At 48.2% G+C, this 23,762-nt stretch overlaps 4 protein-coding genes across 7 annotated transcripts in view; 3 read left to right on the top strand and 1 right to left on the bottom strand.

The window, feature by feature from the left end:
* LOC119347819 (histone H4) overlaps positions 1 to 5,473 on the top strand; it is an 11,101-nt gene extending 5,628 nt beyond the window's left edge. Inside the window, exon 2 of the mRNA XM_037616342.1 lies at positions 5,231 to 5,473. The gene's annotated coding sequence lies outside the window, so the exon portion shown is untranslated. The remainder of the gene's footprint in view (positions 1 to 5,230) is intronic.
* Positions 4,843 to 5,461, top strand: LOC119347804 (histone H4). Its single transcript, XM_037616336.1, has one exon. It carries the CDS (start codon positions 4,919 to 4,921, stop codon positions 5,228 to 5,230), a length of 312 nt encoding a protein of 103 aa, XP_037472233.1. The 5' UTR covers positions 4,843 to 4,918; the 3' UTR covers positions 5,231 to 5,461.
* Positions 5,474 to 5,766: 293 nt separating the features above from the next.
* Positions 5,767 to 15,518, top strand: LOC119347762 (SAC3 family protein A-like). 4 transcript variants are annotated; one of them, XM_037616328.1, is made up of 14 exons: positions 5,768 to 6,185; positions 6,716 to 7,549; positions 8,125 to 8,325; positions 8,403 to 8,603; positions 8,900 to 8,998; positions 11,132 to 11,235; positions 11,899 to 12,064; positions 12,250 to 12,717; positions 12,856 to 12,996; positions 13,506 to 13,565; positions 13,935 to 14,065; positions 14,144 to 14,277; positions 14,367 to 14,572; positions 14,885 to 15,518. In XM_037616328.1, the coding sequence occupies exons 1-14, from the start codon at positions 6,132 to 6,134 to the stop codon at positions 14,981 to 14,983; spliced, it is 2,898 nt and encodes a 965-aa protein (XP_037472225.1). In that variant the 5' UTR covers positions 5,768 to 6,131; the 3' UTR covers positions 14,984 to 15,518. The 4 variants fall into 4 exon arrangements, with proteins under 4 accessions (XP_037472226.1, XP_037472225.1, XP_037472224.1 ...); XM_037616327.1 differs by having other exon boundaries at positions 8,391 to 8,603; XM_037616333.1 differs by lacking the exon at positions 5,768 to 6,185 and having other exon boundaries at positions 6,962 to 7,091; positions 7,184 to 7,549; positions 8,391 to 8,603.
* Positions 15,519 to 16,667: 1,149 nt separating this feature from the next.
* Positions 16,668 to 18,434, bottom strand: LOC119347751 (protein CANDIDATE G-PROTEIN COUPLED RECEPTOR 7-like). The gene has a single exon (XM_037616319.1). The coding sequence runs from the start codon at positions 18,355 to 18,357 to the stop codon at positions 16,984 to 16,986; it is 1,374 nt and encodes a 457-aa protein (XP_037472216.1). The 5' UTR covers positions 18,358 to 18,434; the 3' UTR covers positions 16,668 to 16,983.
* Positions 18,435 to 23,762: the final 5,328 nt, after the last annotated feature.

The raw sequence follows: 23,762 nt of genomic DNA, 5'->3' as shown, positions 1-23,762 counted from the left end.
CGGGTATCATACATGTAAAATAAGAAACCTTGTGAAAAGACTATACTCCCTCCGTTCCTAAATATTTGTCTTTCTAGAGATTTTAAATGGTCACCACATACGGATGTATATAGACATTTTTTAAAGTGTAGATTCACTCATTTTGTTCCGTATGTAGTCATCATTTGAAACCTCTAAAAAGACAAATATTTAGGAACGAAGGGAGTAGATCGCTGTCATTCTGTTGCATAATGCGGAAACCTTAATGGGCCAGCCTGGTCAGGGGTACATATGGCGTATATATTCGCGGGTATCATACATGTAAAGTAAGAAACCTTGTGAAAAGACTATACTGCCCTTTATACGTTTTCTAGGGGGGTTGTACCGAAGCGGGACTCATATATAAAAGATGTCTGCTCATAGGAGGTTAAACCGATATTTTGATTGATTACACTCAATGTAAAGATTTCAGTCTTCTCTTTTTGATGCCAACAGCTTTGACTACATACGGATGTATATAGACATTTTTTAAAGTGTAGATTCACTCATTTTGTTCCGTATGTAGTCATCATTTGAAACCTCTAAAAAGACAAATATTTAGGAACGGAGGGAGTAGATCGCTGTCATACTGTTGCATAATGCGGAAACCTTAATGGGCCAGCCTGGTCAGGGGTACGTATGGCGTATATATTCGCGGGTATCATACATGTAAAGTAAGAAACCTTGTGAAAAGACTATACTCCCTCCGTTCCTAAATATTTGTCTTTCTAGAGATTTTAAATGGTCACCACATATGGATGTATATAGACATTTTTTAAAGTGTAGATTCACTCATTTTGTTCCGTATGTAGTCATCATTTGAAACCTCTAAAAAGACAAATATTTAGGAACGGAGGGAGTAGATCGCTGTCATACTGTTGCATAATGCGGAAACCTTAATGGGCCAGCCTGGTCAGGGGTACGTATGGCGTATATATTCGCGGGTATCATACATGTAAAGTAAGAAACCTTGTGAAAAGACTATACTGCCCTTTATACGTTTTCTAGGGGGTTGTACCGAAGCGGGACTCATATATAAAAGATGTCTGCTCATAGGAGGTTAAACCGATATTTTGATTGATTACACTCAATGTAAAGATTTCAGTCTTCTCTTTTTGATGCCAACAGCTTTGCCACAGCCCAACATCAACAACTTCAGGAACATCTTTTTGAAAGTGAGCACCTGATACAAGAACGCGACACACTCTGAAGAGACAGACACAAAAGTACTTGACACAACAAAAGACCCTCTCCACAGTCAAAAAAAAAAAAAAGACCCTCTCATTTTGCAATATTAACACAACCAAAATTTGGCTCTCCAGCTAAAAATATACTACGTATACACTAGTATGGAAAAAAGAGGAAAAAATCACTATCAAGTATGGGCAGCAAGATAACTGAAGCAGAATAAAAACGACAAGTTCCGTGAAAAGCTCCGAGCAGCATGAAGTTGTTGGTGCTGTATCTACCCGATTCGTAGGATCCCAGTCCGGTACAGAGTAGAACAACCATGCTTTTTAAGAGCATCTCCAACGGCCGCGCGAAACGACGCGCGTACGCGGTACACACAGCTTTAGCGCGCGCGGGGCGTTTTGCCGCGCTCCAGCGGTGGCGGAAAAAATCACACGCGCGGGAACCGTTTACACGCGCGCGCGAAAAGGCGTCAGCTCGCGCGTCATCTTTTGCGCACCGCTTCCGGCACGCCTATAAAGTGCGGCGCGCCACGCGCCTCTCCACGCCTCCTCTTATCCTCTTTCTCTCCCTCTTTGCCACGCGCCGCTCCAGCGCCACGCCACCGACGCGCCTCCACCGCCCCAACGCCCCGCCACCGCCGCGTCGCCATGCCGCCGCGCCGCCGAGGAGCGTTCGGCTACCGTGGCGTCCGCCTGCGCCCCAACGGCGGCTATTACGCGGAGATACGCTCCGGCGATCTCCGGCTCGGCCTCGGCACGTACGGGACGGCGCGCGAGGCCGCCCGCGCGTACGACGCGGTGGCGTGGCGCATAGGCCGGCCGCGCAGCCAGATGAACTTCCAAGATGTGTACACGCTCCAGCAGGCGCTCGACGTCGCCCCGCCGCCTCGTCTGAACACGGCACAAGACCGTGCGGAGCACGCCGAGCGGCAGCGCCGCCTCCTCGTCGCCCAGGAGGACGAGCGGGTCATGGCGGAGTGGCGCCGGCGCCACCCGGAGGACGTCGCCTACGAGCAAGTCTACTGGGCAAGGCGTCGCGAGGAGGACACGCGAAGGCGCCACGAGGCGCGGTTGGACATGCGTCGCGCGGAAGGCATTGGCGAACGCGCAATCCGATCTCGTTGCAGCAGGTGGGAGGTCGTTCTTCACGGAGAACGATGATCGTTGGTTGGACATATGGCTAGATACCTCGGACAACACCGCCGAGGATGATAATGATGATGATGATAGCGACTTAGAGTAGTTTTTTATGCTATCTATTTAGTTTTTTATCGTTTGTCGTTTTTATTTTATGCAATCTATGTTTTTGATGTAAAATACCTTTGTATCATTTAAAAAATCTATGCAATCTATCTAGTTTCTATGCTTCCAATGCATACATCCTAGTTTCTAGAATGAGCGCGTGCTGCAATTTTTTGCGCGGCTGCTGGAGCGGCGCGCGCGCTGCTGGAGCTGGCGCTGCGCGCCGCGCCAAACCAGACGATGAGCGCGTACTAAAGCCATTTTTTACGCGCGGCGCGTTCGGCGACTGTTGGAGATGCTCTAAGGCACCCAATACAGCGGTTCAGGATGTTGTTATAGAGTGAAGGGAACACTAGAGTCACCGTGTTCCTATATAAATGTCAATTCCGCGTTTTTTATGCATGCCTTTACAAGTTTAAATTATGTCCCACAGTGTGTATTTATTCGTTTCTAATCAGTCAGTTCCAATGCAAAAAATTGTCCAGTGAAAAGTGTATGTTTGGCTTTAAATTTTGTCTACAAAAGAGTGTACTTCTATCTTCCCAATGCACTTTAAAGTAGAAAAAAATGCTTTTCTCTCATCAGACGGTAATAAGACCAATAACATTCTACACATGGCCTCCTTAATTTGTACATGCACTTAGTTTATTGTGGGTTGGATATTTAAACAGAAGAGAGATGATGGCTTGCATCTATACCTGGCCATGGGCCGGGCCTAAAAAAGAACATGGCAGAAAACTGAGGTCCAGGCCCTACCATCGGGCCTACTTTTCAAGCCCAAGCCCGAAGTAAAAAGCCCTGAAAAGTCCTTAGGGCTTAGGGCCGTGGGCCGGGCCTCTTTCTTAAAATGCCAATATGCCAAGCCCAAACTCGTACAAGCCTTGTTGGTGGGCTCAAAACTCAGGCCCATGCCCGGCCCATGGGCAAGCCCATCGGGCCTAGGCCCTGGATTTTAGGGCCGAGCCTGGGCGGGCCGACAGGGCCGGGCCGGAGATGGCCAGGACTATTTGCATCTTCCTAATTAGGGCTGGGCATTCGGTTTATATGGTTAATACGGTTCGGTTTATTTGGTATTTTATAATTTCGGTTTTGAAAAAATGGAAACCGAATTAATCACACAAAATTTAGAAACCGAACCATATTAACCATAATATATCGGCTCGGTCTATTCGGTTAACCGGAAAACCAAAATACATGCACTCATCAGTATATATCACAAGAGCTAGCAACCTTAACATCAGTCCGTGCTTTATTCGGTCAAGCAAACTAGTGAACATAACTAAGTGTAAAATCACATGGGGCGTTACATGTATTATGTACGGAAGAATATGTGTGATGCGTGTAAACTAAGCAACTAATGCACTAATTGATACACTAATTGCTAGTTACTTCCATAACCAAGCGCCGGGCATGCATACATAATCCTACGAGTACTAGTTAAATTGTGAGATTCGAAACTCATCTAGCGGCTGGCCTGACGTCTGCCACAACCAACAAGTATTTGCCAGAGGACGCGCCCCCGCTGCACTTTCGAAAACAAGGTATTGCATGGGGTATCGTACATATCGGTTTTTTCGGTGTATTCGGTTTTTGGACACTGGAAACTGAACAGAAACCAAACACCGAACAGCCTTAAAATTTCCCACCGAACAAAAAATCGAATCACCGAATTAATAGATAAATCGGTTAATATGGTTCGGCTCGGTTCGGTTTTTCGGTTTTCGGTTCAAAAGTCCCCACCCCTATTCCCAATGCATTTTTTACCCGCTTCACAATTAGTCAAAAAAAAAATCTATATGCACACTTTTCACCGGGGGAGGGAGTATCAGTGTGTAACTTCACACCCATTTCCTCTTCTCTAACTCTAGTATTTCTCGGAGATGACGATCGCTCGGAAGAAACAGAGTGCCAATGATAATCCAATTCACTTCACTTGTTGGGAACCGGCACGCTCTCTCTACGATCAATCTACGTGAGCCCCTAGCCATTGGTGCAGTTGACACCAACGACTTTTGAAAATCCTTCACTGATTCAATCTTGAATTTTCGAAAACGTCAGACAATCTGCTTGTAAGAGCCACTGTTAGACTAGGCACACTCCGTTGCCGTTTCATTTTTCGCGCCGTCGCGCACGAGCACCACAGAAGCGAAACTGAATTCGCACCAAGGAATCGCACAGACAGCGCGGCAACGAGCGGAAAAGGTTTCGAGCTGGCGCGTCACGGAACGAAAATTTTCAGGCGCGCCCCGCCAATCTACCGCGCCGAGACTCCCGCCACGTCACGGATCCGCGGCATCCATACCCGGATCGCGGTCTCGACCTTCGCAATTCTTTGGCACGCATCGCCTTCCTCCCACCCCTTTTAATCCCCTCCCCTCCTTCCCCCAAATCAGAACACCACAATCCACGACCGCTCCCTCGACCCGCATCCGCTCGCAGCTCGAACCAAACAGAGATCGTCAGCCATGTCCGGGCGCGGCAAGGGAGGCAAGGGGCTCGGCAAGGGCGGCGCCAAGCGCCACAGGAAGGTGCTGCGCGACAACATCCAGGGCATCACCAAGCCGGCGATCCGGAGGCTCGCTCGGAGGGGCGGCGTGAAGCGCATCTCGGGGCTCATCTACGAGGAGACCCGCGGCGTGCTCAAGATCTTCCTCGAGAACGTCATCCGCGACGCCGTCACCTACACCGAGCACGCCCGCCGCAAGACCGTCACCGCCATGGACGTCGTCTACGCGCTCAAGCGCCAGGGCCGCACCCTCTACGGCTTCGGCGGCTAGGCGTCAATCTCCGTCCGCAACCCGTCGCCTCCTCGCCTTCAGCCAACAACTCCGCCCCGCCGTGGCTGCAGCCTGCAGACGCGAGAAAACTGTCATATCTTTCGTTCAGTAGCTGTAGCCGGAACAAATGTTGCCTGTTCACCCATCTGTCTATCGCAGAATGTCTCTAGTTACCTTGTAGCTCCATGAGCCCAGTCATGAGATCGAATATATATCGTCTTCCCCTGCAAATGACGCGAGTTCGATGGGATGTTATGATTTACTGTCCTGTTCCTGAATGAATTCCTACGGCTCTCTGAATCTCCCCACATCTCTCTGATAACTGAATCTCCGGAGAGTCCGTTTCTCCGAAGAAGGCAGAGTTGCTAAACATCTCTCTGATAACTGAATCTCCGGAGAGTCTGTTTCTCCGAAGAAGGCAGAGTTGCTAAACAGTAGCCGGGCTCAAATAAAGCAGGCCGCAGGCCCATCTATCGAAGGCCCACGGCCCGTTCACGCAAGCGCCGCGGTTATTCATTCCGTCTCCGGCACGTTCTCCCCTCTCATCCGTCTCCGACGAACTCGTTACGACACCCAACCAAACCGCAGCGCAACGCATCCGAAAAGGGCAACCAAAAAAGTTCGCTGCTCCTTTCTCCCACATCTCGCTTTCTGCATCCTCCTCTTCCCACCCTCGCTTTCTGCATCGCCGCTTCCACCCCCCGAAAATCTCCCCTCAATCCCGACCACTCGATTTCCCCCTGAATCCTCCCCGCTGAACCAACCCGTTGACCCGATCTCTCCGTGTTTTTTTTTCAATTCAATTCGTCCGCCGTCGATTCTCCTCTGTTCGTCGTCTCTGACGGCCGCGGCGGCGGCGGTTGACCTTGTTGCCGCTAGGGTTGGTTCGGGCGCGGGGACGATGGCCAGCCACGGAGCTGCGCCGGCCGCCGGATCCGACGCCGCGCGCGTCGAGGTATGCCACGTGACCCGCCTATTGATTTCTGTTTTAGTATTTTCAGAGAAAGTGTATTACGGATGGTTTGGTTCCTGCCATAAGCTCCGTGCATTGGCATGTTCTTATCACGGCAGTTGTAGAGGATTCAGCCCTGTGATGATGTGCTGTGCAATTAATTGCGTGCATAAGACGTGCTCCAACTAAGTTGACGATTGTGGCTTGGAAAAATAAAATGATTCTAGCTGATTTTTTGTAGCTCATGCAAGTGTTGTTTTGTCGTGTTTTGTGCCAATTTTCCCCTTACATGAGGTTATTCAATGGCCTTGCTGCAGTAGTGTGTATAAGTACGTCGTGGGCTGGTGCTACTTACTCAGTTAATTTATTTCACCAATGCTGCGATGCACAACTAAAACATTTTATACCCTCCGCAAAACCGAACTTGCCTTTTAGATTAACGCCGCACTGAGGACAACCCTTTTGTAGTTGGTCACGGTGCCCATTAGAATCTATCTATCTGAATGATGATTAATTTTCTTTGCTAATGGCAGGTCAGCGGCACAGGCCAGACAAACCAGCCTGCTTATCCGCCTTTAGTTTCTGGGGATCATTCATGGTCCACTACAACTGGCGCAGCAGCAGCAGGTTCGTGGAACTATCCAGTGGCCAATCAAAGTCAAGATGCAGTATACTATGATCCACAGAGGGATGTATCGGTTTCAGGAGATAATCAAAATGTGGCAAGCAGTGCGCCTCCTGCTGTACAGTCGACTATGGGCTTGACAAATGCAAGTCATTCTCATGTGCCTTACTCAAGTTCACTTCAGCATGGCTACAATCCTGCAGAATATGCAAACTATTACTATAACTACCCACAAGCAACAAATAGTTGTTCTGTGCAGCAAGGAGGAGCAAACCAACATTCAGGTGCAGCTTATCAGCCTCTTACTTCATTTCAGAATTCTGGGTCTTACGTTGATCCTACAAGTAACACATATTACAATGCTGGTGGTCACCAGACTGCGCCAGGATATGCAACCACCAACTATTATTATCAGACCGACACTCGTAATGATGGAAGCTCAGGAAACAATTATGCCCAGTCATACCAGAACTACCCATCCTCTGATACCAATGCAGCCCAAAGTTCCAGTGCAGTGCCTGCCAATTCTTTCTCATATCAGCAACAGTACAACCAGTGGCCATACTATTACAATCACTCTGTGCCAACTCCTGCTGGCAATCCAGTTGCTGGGAGCAGCAACATAGATAATACAGTCGTTAACACCACTTCTGGTTACTCTTATCCTAGTATGGAGCCACCTCCGCCGGGTACTACGCCATGGAAAAGTAATTCAAGCGCTTCTGTTGCACCTCCTGTACAGGTATGTTGCTTCCTTTCACTATAAATTATTAGTTACCGTATATAGCTTTTTCCATCAGACTCCGTCAATTGTTTCTCACAAGTTTTAGTCTGTCTAACTATGTTATTCTGGACAATGATTTCTCATAAGCTTTAGTTTGTCTAGCCTTGTTTGTTACTCTGGAAACAAAAAATGGCTCCAGCTGTTCTATTGGGACTTAAAAATAAGGTGGTTAAAGGGGGAAGTTCCCTCCATTACCTGTATATACGTTGTTAGGTAGAAACGAGACACCCTGCGGACCGAATGCGAGTGGGTGAGCTTACATCCGTGCACTCTTGCCAACCGAGCGCTTGCTCGGTTCTCAATTTTGTTGGGACTATTGCAACGCCCCTTCATTTTTTCTATAAAATGCCCCTTCCTTTTTGAGAGTTTTGTCGCCTTTACGTCTTTAGGGCCTTTGACATGCTATTTTTGAACCCCTTGAAGTGCGAGTTGATAAATAATAGTAGCATGGCATGTGAATTGTAGCATGTTATTTGCATTGTTTCCATCATGGTAAGAGAATTGCTTTTCACCTAAGTTTTACTACTTTACAGGCTCCAAGCGTTCCAGAACCTCAAAATCAATACGTCCAACAAGCGCAAGTAACTCCAGGGTTCCAAAACCAGTATGCCTATCAGGCACCAGGTGTCCCAGTGTCTCAGAACTACTACGCCAGCCAGGCACCAGCATACCCACAAAACAATATGAATGTGAATCAAGTACCTTTGAACAACCATGGTGATCAACAGAAGAGTGTAGGTTCAAAAGGTTTAAGCTCAAATATTTTCTCAATCAACCATGTTTTCTGATAAACCTTCAGCCAAATATGCAGGGTTCTTTGACGACAGGTATTTACAGTAGCGAAAACAAAACACAGATTCCGATCATTCCTCGAATTGCTCCTGGTTTCTCTATGGTAATACCAAAGAGTGAGAAGAAAATTGTAGGTGCTGATTTGGCAAAGAAACCTGCCTATGTTAGTGTTTCTGTGCCGAAGAATGATGGCAAAGCAGTTCAAAATGGTTCAGACACTGTAATTTTCTCCTCTCCTTTTTTTTGTCGTTGTTTGTACCTATTATGGGCTTAGTCTTTGTTTTTGAATCACAAGGTAAGTTATTACCATATGAAGGCCTAAAGTGCATCTTAATTGGTTAATCCCGACCGTCTTACTTAAATTTGTTCAGTGTTTATGGAAGTGCACCAGTTCATCATTTTTAAAACCAGGATAACAAAATAATGCTGTAAATCTTATGTTTATAACTCCACAACTGCGGTAGGTCATATTTTGTGGTATTCGTATTCACCAACATTTTTTCATCCCATGTTTAGAGATCCCTCCCTTTTTCGCTGCGTAATTATGCCATGAGGAATCTTAGCCGTTGCAAGGATGAGGCCCAGAGGGCTGCTTGCCAAACCATGATACAACAGGTGAAGTCTCTTTTTATTGGCTTTTGTTAGTTTCCACCATTTGTAAAAGTCGCCATCATTTTATCAACTAGATGATCCCCCGCGCGTTGCAGCGGGAATTAGTAGCTCAAAGTTTATGATTGAGAACATATGAGACAATTAACCAAATCAATCATTGCTATGAATAATAATAACTTCCTATTGTTTTTATTTTATAAAAAGGAAAAGACATATTTATACGAAAGTGATCAAGTGATTTTAGGATAGAATCCACGCCATAAAAATGATTTAAAACTATTAGCAGTATATATTTTGTCAGATTTTTGGAGAATAACACATATTGAATATCTTGTAAATAGAACCAATGAAATATTAACCAAAATAATCATCAGCAAGAAAATAGTATTGGGCAGATAATCAAAGCTAGCACTTCCCTTGCAGACACCTTCATTCAATCTACAATGTTATAGTAGGCTAGAACCAATCTTCAACTGTGTGTGTTCTTGAGAAAAGAAGCTGCCATTTCATAAACCAGTATGCTGGCATGCCACAGAGCAATTAAAATATCATAGCCACACTTCATAGTTAGAACTTGCCGACATTAACCAAAAGAATCATTAGCAAGATAAGAGTATTGGGCAGATAATCAAAGCTACCGGTTCTCTTATAGACACCATCTTTCAGTCTACAACGTTAAAACAAACTACACCCGGTATGCTTAGAGAAAGGATTACAATCTTTAGATGTGTGACATATATTATCCATTCTTGGGAAGAGAAGCTAGCCTGCCATTAAGGAAAGCAGTATGTCGGCATGCCATAGAGAAATTAAATGGTAGTTTTTCTTTCAATTGAATTGCAATTTCTTCAAGTATGGAATACCAAAATCACAACTGCAGAGAAAAACAAATAATCATAACCCTACAGAGTACATACCTCAAGTAGCAATAACCTCAAGTGGCATGACAGCCGTTGCGGCTGGCGAGGACAGACTGTAGTTCAGGAGGCGCGCCAAGTTGATAATCAGCTCGGCGGCAACACGATAGCTCGACCGACATGCTCAGGAGTCAGGAGCTCGCCGCAGGCACCACACGACAGCCTTACCTCGGGCGCGGCAGGGGCAGTGCCGTCCGCTGGGCGGCGGCCGGCGGCCCAACATAGAGAAGTGTGACTTGGAAGACGAACGACCAGACTCAAGAAACCCAAACGCAATCATCCTCATGACCAGGGCTAATTTGAACTTCCTGAAGCGCCACCAATAGATTGATCAACTAAATAAAACCTCCAGCGGCGAGCTGACATTCGATGTCCTTAAGCCATCGGTCATCAATCAGGGCTTCCGCCACTTTGTGTTTAGCCTTGATGGAATCTGGAACAATGACAACTACAACAGTGGTGAGGATCGGAAGGCAGAGGGGCTCACAGGAGGATCATCATATATTGATGAGGGAACTGAAGAGAATGGAGGAGGAAAAGAATGGGCAGAGGAGAAGACAAGCGTTAGTGCGTGACAATAAATGGCCAGGTTGTTCGCTCGTACAGCCTAGGTCAAAGAAAAGCCATCATGGAAATACATGTAGTACACGATTCTGTTTTCTTAATATAAATGAAAAAATGCTTAATAATGCTGACATGGCATGGAGGTGAGGTGGATAGGCTGCATGTCAAGAGAAATAGGATAGTGGGGATGAACTATTTAGGTATTATAGATGTCAGTCAGATGGGATAGTTATCTGCCTACACGCCTGTAATAAACCAATGCCTACTCAAGCATTGATGCTATTAAATTAGGACCTTAACTTTCCTAGGTTGCAACAAAAAGCAGTTCTTTTTTCTAAGCACATCTAAGGACTTGCATTGTACATGCCCTTAGCCATAACAGAGCTGATGTGCTATCCACCCTATATTAATGATATATGCATAATGAAATTGGCATGTTTGATGTCTCAGTGATTATGCTGCTATTCATGAGCAAATGCCTGATGTCAGTCCTGTAACTGAAGTTGCTTCAGTTACTGGGCATCTGATTGAATACCTTGTTTCATTTTTTTGACTTTATTGATTCTCTTGCTTCTGCTACATCATTTGAATGGTAGAAATTGTTTGATTGGTTTTGTCATATCAGTTTCTCTCTTTTCTTTATGTTTATTTTCAGATCACAAGCAAAGCTATTAGCAATGGAACCCTCCTTACTAAGAATTGGGACACTGAACCGCTGATTCCTTTGCCAGAGAACCTTTTGACCATGACCGAAACAAGGTATGTGCTTCTCTTATATGCCACCCCTGCCAATAAATAAATAGATTAAACCTGTAAGGTGGCAATGCAGTGTTGTTGAGACCTAAATGCATTAGGTAGGGCAATATTGTGGTCTGTTGCTTCGGATTTTTGTGTTACCATACTGCTGTGCTTTGAACACCTCTATAATAATTGCATTTTTCAGATCAAACTATTTCCATATTTTGGTATCATCTTGGACTGACACCCTAGAGAAGTGCTGCAAACTAAGAAAATACCAGAGCATTTTATTATTTTAATAATTGTATAATGACCACTAGATGAGCTTCGGCACTTCTTGGATATTTGTAACACTGATAGTTCAAGCAAGAACTGTACAGTGGAGCTAGGGAAGTCTCACTTAGTTAATAACCATGAAAATCTAACCTTGTCTGATTGCGAATCAAACTGGTCCTAATGGCTAATGGAAAAAAAGAGAAGATAAACCGATTATGGTACATTTCAAGGGTTTACTGGAAATCATTTCCTTAACTGCCGAAGGGTATCCATGCAAGATTAATAAATTGGCATATAATTTATGTGCTTGGTAAATGGCAAGCCATCTAGTTCCATTATTAGGCCATCTTTCTGTTTCTGCGGTTCGCAGGATCATAGATTTCTGATTTTTTTTGTCCTTCGTACCAGTGCAAACAATTCAAGTTCCTTGCCAACATCTTCTACCCCTAAAAGACGACTGAAAAGTAGGTGGGAGCCTGTTCTGGAAGAAAAGGTTACTGAAAAGGTGGAGCCACTAGCAAAAGCATTGATGAATGGAAATGCCCACAATAATTTGAAAGCCCAAAATACGATGGTGAGAACTGGCATACTGCTCTTGTTAAAATTTTGTCATCAAACAGAACGTACATCATGGAATCTGCACTGCTATCTGAAGCCTCTAATTTCAAAACCGTCATTATCGATTTATGCATTATCACATGCTTGTATTTATGTTTTAGCGAGCTCCTTCTCTGAAATACTTAGTTGCCTGTAATGCAGGGTAACAGTTGGAATTTAGGGAAGTCTCTCCAGTCTCCACACGCACCTTCAAACAAAATCAGCCACCGGCTTTCCAAGAAGCAAAAGATGGGTAGTTATTCAAGTGTGGTACAAAATGGAAACACTTCAAGTGATAGTGATAAGGAGAAGGACCTGACCAAATATTACGCCAATGCATCAGCATTAGCAAACTCACCAGAGGAAAAGAAACGCAGGGAGCACAGATCTAAGCGTTTTGAGAAGAGTAAGGATTCATCATCAAAGTCAAGAAATTCTGCAGTGAATAAAGATGCCATGGCTCGTATACATACAAGAAGACCCATTTCAGCTCTTGTTACTGGAAGTTATAAAGATGGCAGCAGCTTGGCCGTCGAGGATATGGACTGGGATGCACTGACAGTCAAGGGAACATGTCAAGAAATTGAGAAACGATATTTACGCCTCACATCAGCGCCTGATCCTTCCACGGTAATAACACTCACTAATTGTCTTTCATAACTCTAAACCGAAAGGCATTGATAGCATCAGTGCAACATTTTATTTCTAGATGGCAGTCTATCCATTCTACTGTTTGTTTGCTTATTTATCTGAATACGTTCTTTGCAGGTAAGACCAGAACATGTCTTGGAGAAGGCGCTTTCCATGGTTGAAACATCTCAAAAGAATTATCTTTACAAGTGTGATCAACTGAAATCTATTCGCCAAGATCTTACAGTTCAGAGGATCCAGAATGAACTGACTGTGAAGGTAGTCTTCGTTTTTCATGGCATCCAGTTGCCTGGAACTGTGGACCTCATTATATCAGCAACTTGAGAAATGCACAATGTCTATGTGTCTATTTAAGTTGCTAGTCAGGATACCATACTCGATATACTCCCTCCATTTCTGTATACAAGGCCACTTCATATTTTTTATGTCTACCTTCCCCGGACCCTGCGCAAGCGGGAGCTACGCGCACCGGGCTAACCTAATTTTACCAACAAAAAGTGAGTTATATTCCACATAAAGTATGTCATCGGATGCACATTCCAAAGAACTATCCGATGATATATTTTGATGACATATAACCCATATTTTGTTGACCAAAATTACAAGTCAAAGTTTGGCACGAAAAACAAAGTGTCCTTGTATACAGAAATGGAGGGAGTATTAGTTATCTCTTGCAAACGACCAAAAGAAAATATTTGTTAATGTTCTGCACTAGGAAATAAGTTAAGCAATCCATTGATTTCTAACCTTCAGATTTCTTATTTCAGGTTTATGAAACTCATGCGCGTTTAGCACTGCAAGCTGGTGATCTACCTGAATTTAACCAGGTCAGTTTGTCTTGTCTTATCCTATTCTTTCGAAGTATCAAACAGTGGTGCACATGTTGTGTTTGCTAGCCATTGCAACCAACTTTTTATAGTGTTGTACGGAATGCCCAAGAAGGGTTTTGCTTTCCTATTAGTAGCAATCAGAAGTTTGGTTACACTTTATTAGAGCTTTTCTAGTTATCAGGTTATCTAGTGTATGCTTTACTCTCTCTCGTAAAAAGAAAGAAAAATATTGCTTTTCTGGTAATGGTTCAGGAATACTTATTGGCATTAGAACTTGATGATGTGGCTTTGTAATGAACATATTTGTAATTCAACTGCTGCATGAGTGACGTAATTTAAACTATTTCTATGTGCAACTTTTTTCAGTGCCAGTCACAACTGAAGAGGCTATATAGAGAGGGAAACAACGGTTGCTATTTTGAATTCTCTGCCTACAATTTGCTCTGCGTCATGCTACACTCTAATAACAAACGAGACCTGTTGTCATCAATGGCAAGGTATCATTTTGTAAACAGCACCATAGCAACCTATTTAGTTCATAAGTGGACTAAATTTGATATATACATTATTTTCAGCTTATCAAAAGAAGCCAAACAAGATGGAGCTGTCAAGCATGCCCTTGCAGTTCATGCTGCTGTTTCATCTGGCAATTATGTAATATTTTTCAAATTATACAAGCAAGGACCCAACTTGAACTCTTGCCTCATGGGTAAGGGCAATTTACCACCTTCCAAGTTAATTCAATCCATTTCTGTTTCCGTAAGAGGTTTTGATGTCTGTAGCTCTCTTCTTCAACAGATCTATATGTGGAGAGGATGCGTTTCGAGGCTATAAAATGTATGTCTAGATCATATCGTCCCACGGTACCTGTGGGGTATGTTGCACAGGTTTTGGGATTCTTACTAGATGGGGAGGACAGGTTGGAAGAATGTGAAATATGGTTAAAAGCACATGGTGCCGTTCTTTCAGTAGATAACAGTGGAGAATTGCAGATAGACACAAAGGTAATGATCTCTCTCTGGACAATGTAATACATTATACACATCTTAATGCTATTCCTCAAAGGTATGTTTTACTTCAGTTGTGCAAAGTTGGATTATTGTCTTGTCATAGTGTGCAGGGGGGTTATCTATAACAAACTTAATGCAGAACATGCTAACGAAGTGCTTTACAGTGTTGTGCTGAAATGTTGCTAACCCTGTCCAATACTAGGAGAACAGTTTATTCGTTTTAGCAAATGTAAAGTATTGGTTTAATGTATTTTGATGTTCTAATGCGGCACTTTTTCCCCGGCATTACATTACATTGCTGCACAGGCTTCTTCTAGTACGCTTTTCATGCCGGAGCCAGAGAATGCGGTTGCACATGGTGACGCGTCACTTGCAGTTAACGACTTCTTTGCACGTACATTGTAGAAGGTGTAGTATGGCTGTGTAGACTCATCGACGTGTTTGGTGCATATGGATGCATTGCACATGCTCGGATGAGAATACGCTGTCGTGTGCGACTGACGGGAACATGAAATCGATCAGCTCGAGAAGCCCAGGAGTGCTTCTTTGCCTGGAAGGTCGGAGCAAGGATAGAAAGCCACATCCTGGCGAGGATCGGCCTGTGCACTCGGTGGCTGCAGTTGCAAATTGGGAGCATTGACCAACAGGAGCCACGGCTACCTGCGGACCAGCGCGTTTATCTGCCGGGCCGCTCTGGACTCAAAAAAAAAAAAAGAAAAGAAAAATCTGCCGGGCCGCTCTCTGAGGGAAATGTTACAGAAACCGCATATTTGTTTGTAAAAGTTTCAGAGTGACTATAATTTTGTGTTTGTATCATGCAATTTATACGCTATACTAGGTGTAGGGGAAAAGATGGGCGACAAGATTTTTTTGAAGTGTACTTGTAACACAGACACATCCAGTCTCTTAATTTATGAAAACATCTCTGTGTTTTTCTTTTTGCCAACGGAACCGGTCGAATGCTGATGAAGTTTCGCACGTGTCGGTGAATTCTGGTGTAGCTATTGGACTGGAAAGTTGGCCGACACAAGACGTACGGTGCTGCCGCCGCTTAGAAAATGGAGAGTTGGGTGAAGGAGCGCCAAAACTCAAGGGACAGCAGCTAACGGTAACTCTGTATATGGTACTACTGTAACAAGAACTGTAAGATCATAGACCTCCGGTGTAGGTAACTGGCGTTAGTTGTTAACCACTGGCCTAATTGCCGGCACCCAACCTATGTTTGCTCACTGCCTCCATTTAGGAGTGCCCTTTTAGGCAAGTGTCGCTAGCTCCTGCTCTCATTCTACTCGTCACCAACTATATCCTGTGCACTGCTATCATCTTCCGATTTCTGAGATGTACGTAGTTTAAGGTTAGGAATGGATCATTCGGAGCTCACCGACGGCATTGCCATGTCGATGTCGGTATCCTCCTCCCTTCCATGCACTGCACTGTCCCCTCAAACTTCTATTTATGTTCATGCTTTGTTTTAAGCCGTTAGGTGCTTGTATCATTGGAACAGAAACGGGAAAAGCTGGACAGTGATGCATTGCCAAACAAAGTTGTGTACCATGCGCTAGACACGCCCAACTGGAGCCAGTAACGTGCTTTGCTTCATTTTAGTTTCCACGAGGATCTCAAACAATGCCTAACCACAATGCGTTTCAGAAATGCAAATCTGTAAATAGAATTACACCTAATCCGGAAGATGTTTGAGGGCACTGAAAAAATGACTGTTCTCCTTCAACAGACCTTTCTTCATGGAGCCGTCACTGGCTTTTCCTCTAAAAGTAGACCTCCTTGCCCCCTCAAGTTTGCCCAGTTAACATTTTTTCCCCAATCTTGTACTACTTATTTCCTACTGCCTAGCCTGAAAAACGATCTTGTATTATGGGACGGAGGGAGTAGTTTGCAATTAGAAAATAAAATAAAATGATCTTTTTCTTTGAAAAGGAGGATAACCCATAAATGAATAATGGTATCTCCGTTGGAATGAGTGGCAAATCATAAGATACAGCATCACATCAAGTTGAGTTAACGGACAAACACAAGGATCAGCAATGGTCAAAGAATGAAATGACTGATTACCACACAAAATTGCAGCAAATTTCAAACATTGCCTGAACTGTAACACTTGGTCAATTAATTCCCTATGCACTTTTCAAGCAAGAACCTCTTTGCACGTATCCAGTTTAGTATCCTGCGTCTCATCGGCAAAATTTGAAGCTACAAGGGAAGAGGAACAAATATGATCTTACAGGCCTGCGGTACATACAAGACGATGAGCTATACCTGCTACCTGGTATCTGTATAAATAGTGTGCTAAAGTCTCAAGAGGGGAGATCAGATCAGATAAACAGGGCGCTAAGAGAGCAATCATGGCAATTGCCGCTCACGGCATTGCTGCGGAAAATTACAAATGTTCATAGCTCGAATTCCTCTTCCCGGAGCACCATCTCGGCGGCCTCCTCATCGTCGTCGTCGAGAGAGAAGTACTTGCTCCTCTCGGCCGGCCTGAATGTGTAGAACATGTACATGTAGAACGCCATTGATGCCACTTCCTCGGCCAAGACGCTCACCCACCGGTACTGGTAACTGGCAATGGTCCTCAGCGCAAACACCACGATCCTGGTGAAGTACAAGTACCCAATCACCACGGTGTAGAACTGCCGGAACAGAGTGAGCTTGGACAGATTCCGCGCCGCCTTGCCGTCGGTCTTGGACGTCTCCCGGAGCGACCGCATGGACCAGACGACCGGGAAGAGCACGGCGCAGCAGCAGGCGACGTCGACGAACAGCAAGATCTGGTTCCATGTCACCCAGCTCTGCATGAACGGCCCGGTCTCCCCGATGACCGCGTCGGCGATGTTGGCCATGACCTGCAGCGGGATCACCACCATGAGCACCTTCTTCTCCCGGTCCTGCAAGAAGGGCCTCAGGAAGGACCACCCCGTGCCGACCAGCACGATGACCGCGAAGAGGATGACGCCCTTGATGAGCTGGAAGAGGTAGAAGGCCACGTCCCAGCCGTGCGGCGTGCCGGTGACGCGGATGTAGTGCTGGTCCTCGGCGGCCGAGAGGCAGTAGAGCAGGCGCGCCACGAGGAGCGCGGACATGAGGTGGTGGATTTGGTTGGCCGCCACGCGGTCGCGGGAGAGCGTGAGGTAGGCCCAGCCGGCGAGGAACGCGGCGTAGCCGAAGGCGAAGAAGCCGTAGATGGCCGGGACGGGCGCCTGGCCGACGGGGAGGTAGTCCTTGGAGCCGTCCGGGTTGGCGTTGTACATCTCGGTGCGGACGTTCATGGAGACGAGCGACTCCGGCGCGCAGTTGGCGAAGTAGAGGCTGTACTCGTCGGGGTGGGTGACCGGGAAGGACTTGTTGTAGTGCCCGCCCTCCATGTCGTGGAAGGTGAAGAGCTTCTTTACGTAGGGGCTGGAGAGGACGCACCCGGACAGGTCGGGCTCGTCGGCGCCGGTCGGGTCGTCCGGCTCCGCGCGCTTCTCCGCCGGCGGCCGCGACTCGGAGGCGGCCTGCAGGAGGGACTCGTCGGCGAGGAGGAAGAAGCCGATCTGCTTGGGGTCCGCCCGCGCGAAGGAGGAGGAGACGGCGGCGCCGGAGAGGATGATGCGGACGGCCCCGGTCTTGGAGAAGCCGAACTTCTCGAACAGGATGGCGTGGCGCGGGTCCTCCCGGAAGGACTCCGCCCGGATCTCCGCCGCGGCGGGGGAGGCGAGGAGGAGGGCCCCCGCGGCGGCGAGGAGCAGCAGCAGCGGGAGGCGAGCGCCGGCGTCGGCCATGGCGAGATCTGTGGCCTGTGGGGGGCGGAATGCGTGGGAGTGTGTCGGTGTGCGCGTGGGCGGTGGGTGGAGCGGGGCAGCGGAGCACGGCCATCTTATGTGGCGGAAGGGCGGGGGTTGGATGTGCCTCGCGATTGGTGAGAGTTCGGTAGGAGGTTGACTTGGGCAGTCGTAGCCGACGGTGCGATGGGAAAGTTTTTTGTACACTTCGGGGTCACACTGAGGAGGACTGAACGGCTTGTGTAGCATTTTGAGAATCTGAGATCCACCAAGTGTCGTTTCTTTTTAGATCCACCTATTCTTGTAGTACTACCTTCGTGTTGGTTTACGGGTCATCTTTATATTTTATACCAATTTTTGATCACAAATTTGACAACCAAGTAAAACAGTATGTCACAAAAGTTATTTTGTTGGATTCATATTTGAAAAAGGTTTTCGATGGTACTATTTTGGTGGTATAGAACTTATGTTTTTGGTAGTTAAGTCAAAGGTTAAAGTTTGACCCAAAATACAAAAGGGAATAATAAACAGGACAAAAGTAGATTGAATCATCTGTGTAAGAAATCTTCTCTCGCCTGCCCATACTCTCCCACATGGCTCTGATTCAACAAAATTGGATGGTTTTAAGGTTTGCACCTCGTTTCAAAGAGGTTTTGAAGTAAGTCGGCGAGACCAATAGAAAACAACCCTTGCTTCATCTACGCTAAAAGTACCGCACACTGCCATGTTGCTTCCTTTTTTATCGGTGTGAAAGTGAAAATAGGTTATTCAAATGAGATAAATGCACTTGTGGTCACTAAAGTTGAGGTGAAAGCATAGTACAATCACTGGACTTTAGAATACGCTCAATACGGTTATTAAATACGAGTTGCGATGATTATACGGTCACCATATAGCATTGTATTTTATATGGTTGACCGGTCAAATTTTACTTGCCACTTAGGACCGCACTGTGTGTCCCTACTCTATGGGTCCCACGTGTCAGTGAGTATAAAAGCAAAATGAAGGAAAATAATTTAGTGCGTGGGTGTAGACTCGAACTTGAGGCCTGAGGTCGTTAAACGACGCGCCGCTAACCATCTGGGCCGTCGTCATTTCGGCTTAAAAGACCGAGGACCATAGTTTAAAAGAGCATATAAGCTATCATGTTTTTTTTTTGCGGGGGACATAAGCTATCATGTTGCGACACTATCTTAATTTTGTTGAGTTCTGTTCTCTCTGTGTAAGTTTCTTTTTGTTGACAACACATGCGAGGATGTTTTTCTTTTTTGGTTTTGCTATGTGTGCGCGCGTACATGTTAGTGTGTGTTATCTATGATTTTTCTTTCTTTCGATTTTCTGCTGTGAGTGTGTAATGTGTGCATGCGTGCGTATGTTGTATGCATATTAGTGTGCCCGCCCCTGCATGCAAGCCGGACAACAACGTCGTCTCGACCAACGCCATAACACGCCTAGCAGTGGCCAAGCCCTCATCGCTCTCGACACACTCATGTTTTTCTTTTGCTCGCCGTGGCCAACGTTCTCCACGCGACATGGTCGACGTCAATGCGCTCCTGCATGGAGTCCCACTCGCGCAGGGGCCGCTCTTGATCACCTGCTGAATCAGCCCATCGAAGAACCTCGTCGACTTGCCACGATGGCCCTAGGTACCGCCCTCCCTCTTGTGCCTCTTGTCGTCGGTTGTCTAGTCTCCTCTCCATCCGAGTCTATGAAGCTCTCGACGCCCACCGTCGTGTGTGTTCCATCGATGCTCTAAGGCCGAGGTCGAGGGTGCCTTCAATCAACGAGCAACGCCGACAAAAAGGTACTGCAACAAATGGCGTAGGGCATTGTAGGACGATGAACCACACGTCGCCGCACACCTCCATGCACCCGAGTGTGCATGCGTTGTGCGTCGCACCAGCCATCAGCGTGTGCATGCGTTGTGTATGTGTGTGATGTGCATGCGTTGTGCGCGTGCGTGCTGTCTTTGCGTGTGTGCACGCGTTGGTGCTTATATAAATAAAGGAATGATCTACATGTAACCATCTGAATGTATTGTGTCTTAGTGGTTAGCCATCGTAGTCATTGACCGAGTCATTGCCCAGTACAGCCCGTCTTCACTAACCAACACTCAAGACCCTCGCGAGAGGCCAAGCCTCGCGGGACGGACGACACAAGACCTTTTCAGGAGTGGCCTCGTCAGGTAGGCTCGTGAGGAGGCGGAGAGATCAAGGCTAGGGGTACCTCGCGAGGTGCTCATGACGCAAGCCATGACGATCAAGACCAGACGGACGTCAGCCCGCGCAGTGTCCTTGTTTCCTTTTTGGTGCAAAGGGGGCAAGCGCAGGCACGGAGTATCGAGGCATCAGGCAAAGGTTTCCATATCGGTGCAACGAGACCAAGACCAGCAGAGCGGCAGGACGGAGGTCACAGTGGAGCCCAAGACGGCGTCATCACCAACATCTTTGGTAGTCAAAGACCACCTTTAGTCAGGATAGCTTGTACTAGATGTCCCCTTTCGAAATGGCCGTTGTTGGATTCCTTCCCGCTCAATATTTGGAAAAGGACCAGGGCCTATATATATAGAGATAGCCACCACAGTAGAGGAACAAGTTAAGTTCATCCGCACACCACACCACCACAAGAACACCTCTCCTCGCGAGGTTGTTCTTCCTCTGTACTATTCATCATCAGCCCAAGAGACAATCCACCACACCACACACTGGATTAGGGTATTACACCACAATGGTGGCCCGAACCAGTATAAATCTCGTGTCTCTTGTGTTGTTCATGGATCTACCTTAGGGATTGCGGCGAGGCTGAGAGCGAGATTCGGTAGGAGGAGATCTTCGTGCGCACCCCAGTGTTCGAACCTTAAGGGTTTTATCGGAACCCGATATCCGACATTTGGCGCGCCAGGTAGGGGTGCGCCAAAATCTTCCTTCCGCTGATCTGCGTCCCACCGCTTCGTCGCATCCATGGCAGACGCTCGACGAGCTCGCGCCGAGCGCCGGGCTGCTCTCGCCGCCCGCGTCGCCCAAACGGCTCCCGTCGGCGGGCCTCCTCGTCATTCTCTGTCGCCTGCCACCAACGCCGCCACCAGCCCGACGGGGAACGAGCAGCAAGCATCTTCGTTGCATCTCTCGGTGCGGCGGGAAGGCCGCACCGCCACTCCATCGCCGACCCCAGCTGGTTCGTCGTCTCACACTCGTCGCGCCCCCACGTACGCGCAGGCCGCGTTGCTCCTGGCACGTGAGCTCCTGCACTGCTGCCCCGTCGACGACCTATACGAAGAATGGCTCGCTCGCATCACCGAGCTCGTCAGCGCCGCAGGGGGCTCTCTCGCTCCGTCCCTCTTGCTGTCTCGCCCTCCATCAGGCATGGGCGATGCGGCTCAAGGAGCGCCTCCGCCACCTCCGCCCCAAGACGGCGCCCTGGCTCCAAGGCGCGCGACCCCTGGACGTGACCCACCGCGTCCAGCGCCTGCGCGACAAGAAAGAAGCTGTCAAGAAATCCCTTGACCTCAAGAAGGTGCTCCCGTGCTTCCTGCACCAGCATGACAAGACCGCGTCCCGGCACCGACGCGTTAAAATCCCGTGCTGCCCCTGGCGGCAGTGCGCGGGTACCATCAGGAGCAAGCCCCGCGTCAGCAAAGGGCTCCGGTGGCCACAGCAGGTTGCCGCGCCTTCACCACCGAGCTGCGTAGCGTCTCTTGGCCGGGCAAGTTCAAGCCAGACCTGCCTCCTTGCTACGACGGTACAGCCGACCCTGCAGAGTTCTTGCAGCTCTACGAGCTGGGCATCGAGGCGGCCAACGGAGATGAGAAGGTCATGGCGAACTGATTTCCCATGGCGCTCAAGGACGATGCCCGCACCTGGCTCCTGAACCTGCCTCCCGTCTCGATCTCCTCCTGGGGCGAGATGCGCAGCCGTTTCATCGTTAACTTCCAGGGCACTCACGACCGCCCTCCCGGGCACGGGTGACCTGCGCCACATCAAGCAACAGCCCGGGGAGACCCTGTAGAAATACATCCAACGCTTCAACAGCGCCCGCCTCAAGATCCCCAAGGTGACGAACGAGGCCATCATCTCAGCGTTCTCTGATGGCGTCCGCGATGTCAAGATGAAGGTGGAGCTCGCCATCCATGAGGAGTTGTGCACATCCCTGGAGCTGTTCAACCTGGCGACCAAGTGCGGAATGGCTGAGAAGGGACGCCTCTTCCTCCTCGAGCTTCCAGCCGCTGACCCAGAAGAGAAGAAGGCCAAGGCCAAGGACCTGAAGCGCAAAGGAGCAGCCGTGCTCGCAGCAGAACCAGACACGAAGCGCGGCAGGGATCAATCGGAGTCATCCAAGGGCAACCGACCGTTCTGCGCCTACCACAACCGCCACACCCACAACACCAATGAATGCCAAGAGCTCAGGACCGTTCAAGAAGGACGCTTCGGTCGATGCCCGAGCGCAACGACCGGGGCTACGGCCGGGGAGGAGGACGCGGCGGAGGACGATGGGACGATCGTGGCCCTCGCTAGGAGTGGCGTGACCGACCTCGCGAGGATCGTTGGCAGGACCAGCCTCGCGAGGCGGCCTGGAGGGATCAGCCTCGTGAGGACCGCCCGCAGGGCAACGCAGGCCTTCCTCCTTTGCCCCCGCCGCCAATAAGGAAAGACGACCACCACCAGGACGAGGGGGCTGGGGGCTTCCAGGAGCCACGCGCTATCGCTTGCATCTTGGGCGGAGCTCAAGCCCCAGCCTCTCAACGCATCTTCAAGCAGTGGCGGTGAGATTCTTCTCTGACATATTGGGGGCATCCAGGGCCGGCGAATACCAAGCCGGCAGCGCGTCGACCTTGACCTTGTGGGGCGCCATTGCTTGCCGAAAGGGAAGGAGTGGAGTAGATCTGGAGATTTCGGAAGCAAGGAAGCAAGAAAGGGGATTTGGAGCAAGGCGAAGGGGAGCAATGAAGACAAGCCTTGCCCACGCCAGCCTTTTGTCAGTCGGGCAGTTGCCGAGGCAGCATGGGGAAGCGGAGACACCCACGTCCAATCAGTCGCCACGCGTCACCCAAGGCCGCAGGCTGTTGGGGCCCGCGGCGCTCCGCACTTGCCCTTGGGCCCGGGGGCTACTGTCGGCGTTCTTGGAACGGGGGTCCCCAGACTTGCCTGCCTGTGTCCTGCTGTGTGGCTCAGCCAGTGGCCCAGTATGGCCCGTCTTCACCAACCAACACTCAAGACCCTCGTGAGGGGCCAAGCCTCACGGGGCGGACGACACAAGGCCTCCTCAGGAGTGGCCTCGCCAGGCAGGCTCGTGAGGAGGCAGAGAGATTAAGGTGAGGGGTACCTCGCAAGGTGCTTATGACGCAAGCCATGACGATCAAGACCAGTCGGGCACCTGCCTGCGCAGTGCCCTTGTTTCCTCTTTGGTGC

This window comes from Triticum dicoccoides, chromosome 1B, assembly GCF_002162155.2.
Source record: "Triticum dicoccoides isolate Atlit2015 ecotype Zavitan chromosome 1B, WEW_v2.0, whole genome shotgun sequence".
Lineage (NCBI taxonomy): Eukaryota > Viridiplantae > Streptophyta > Magnoliopsida > Poales > Poaceae > Triticum > Triticum dicoccoides.
Note: the sequence above shows the minus strand (reverse complement) of the source record. Positions and strands in the feature narration are given on the sequence as shown.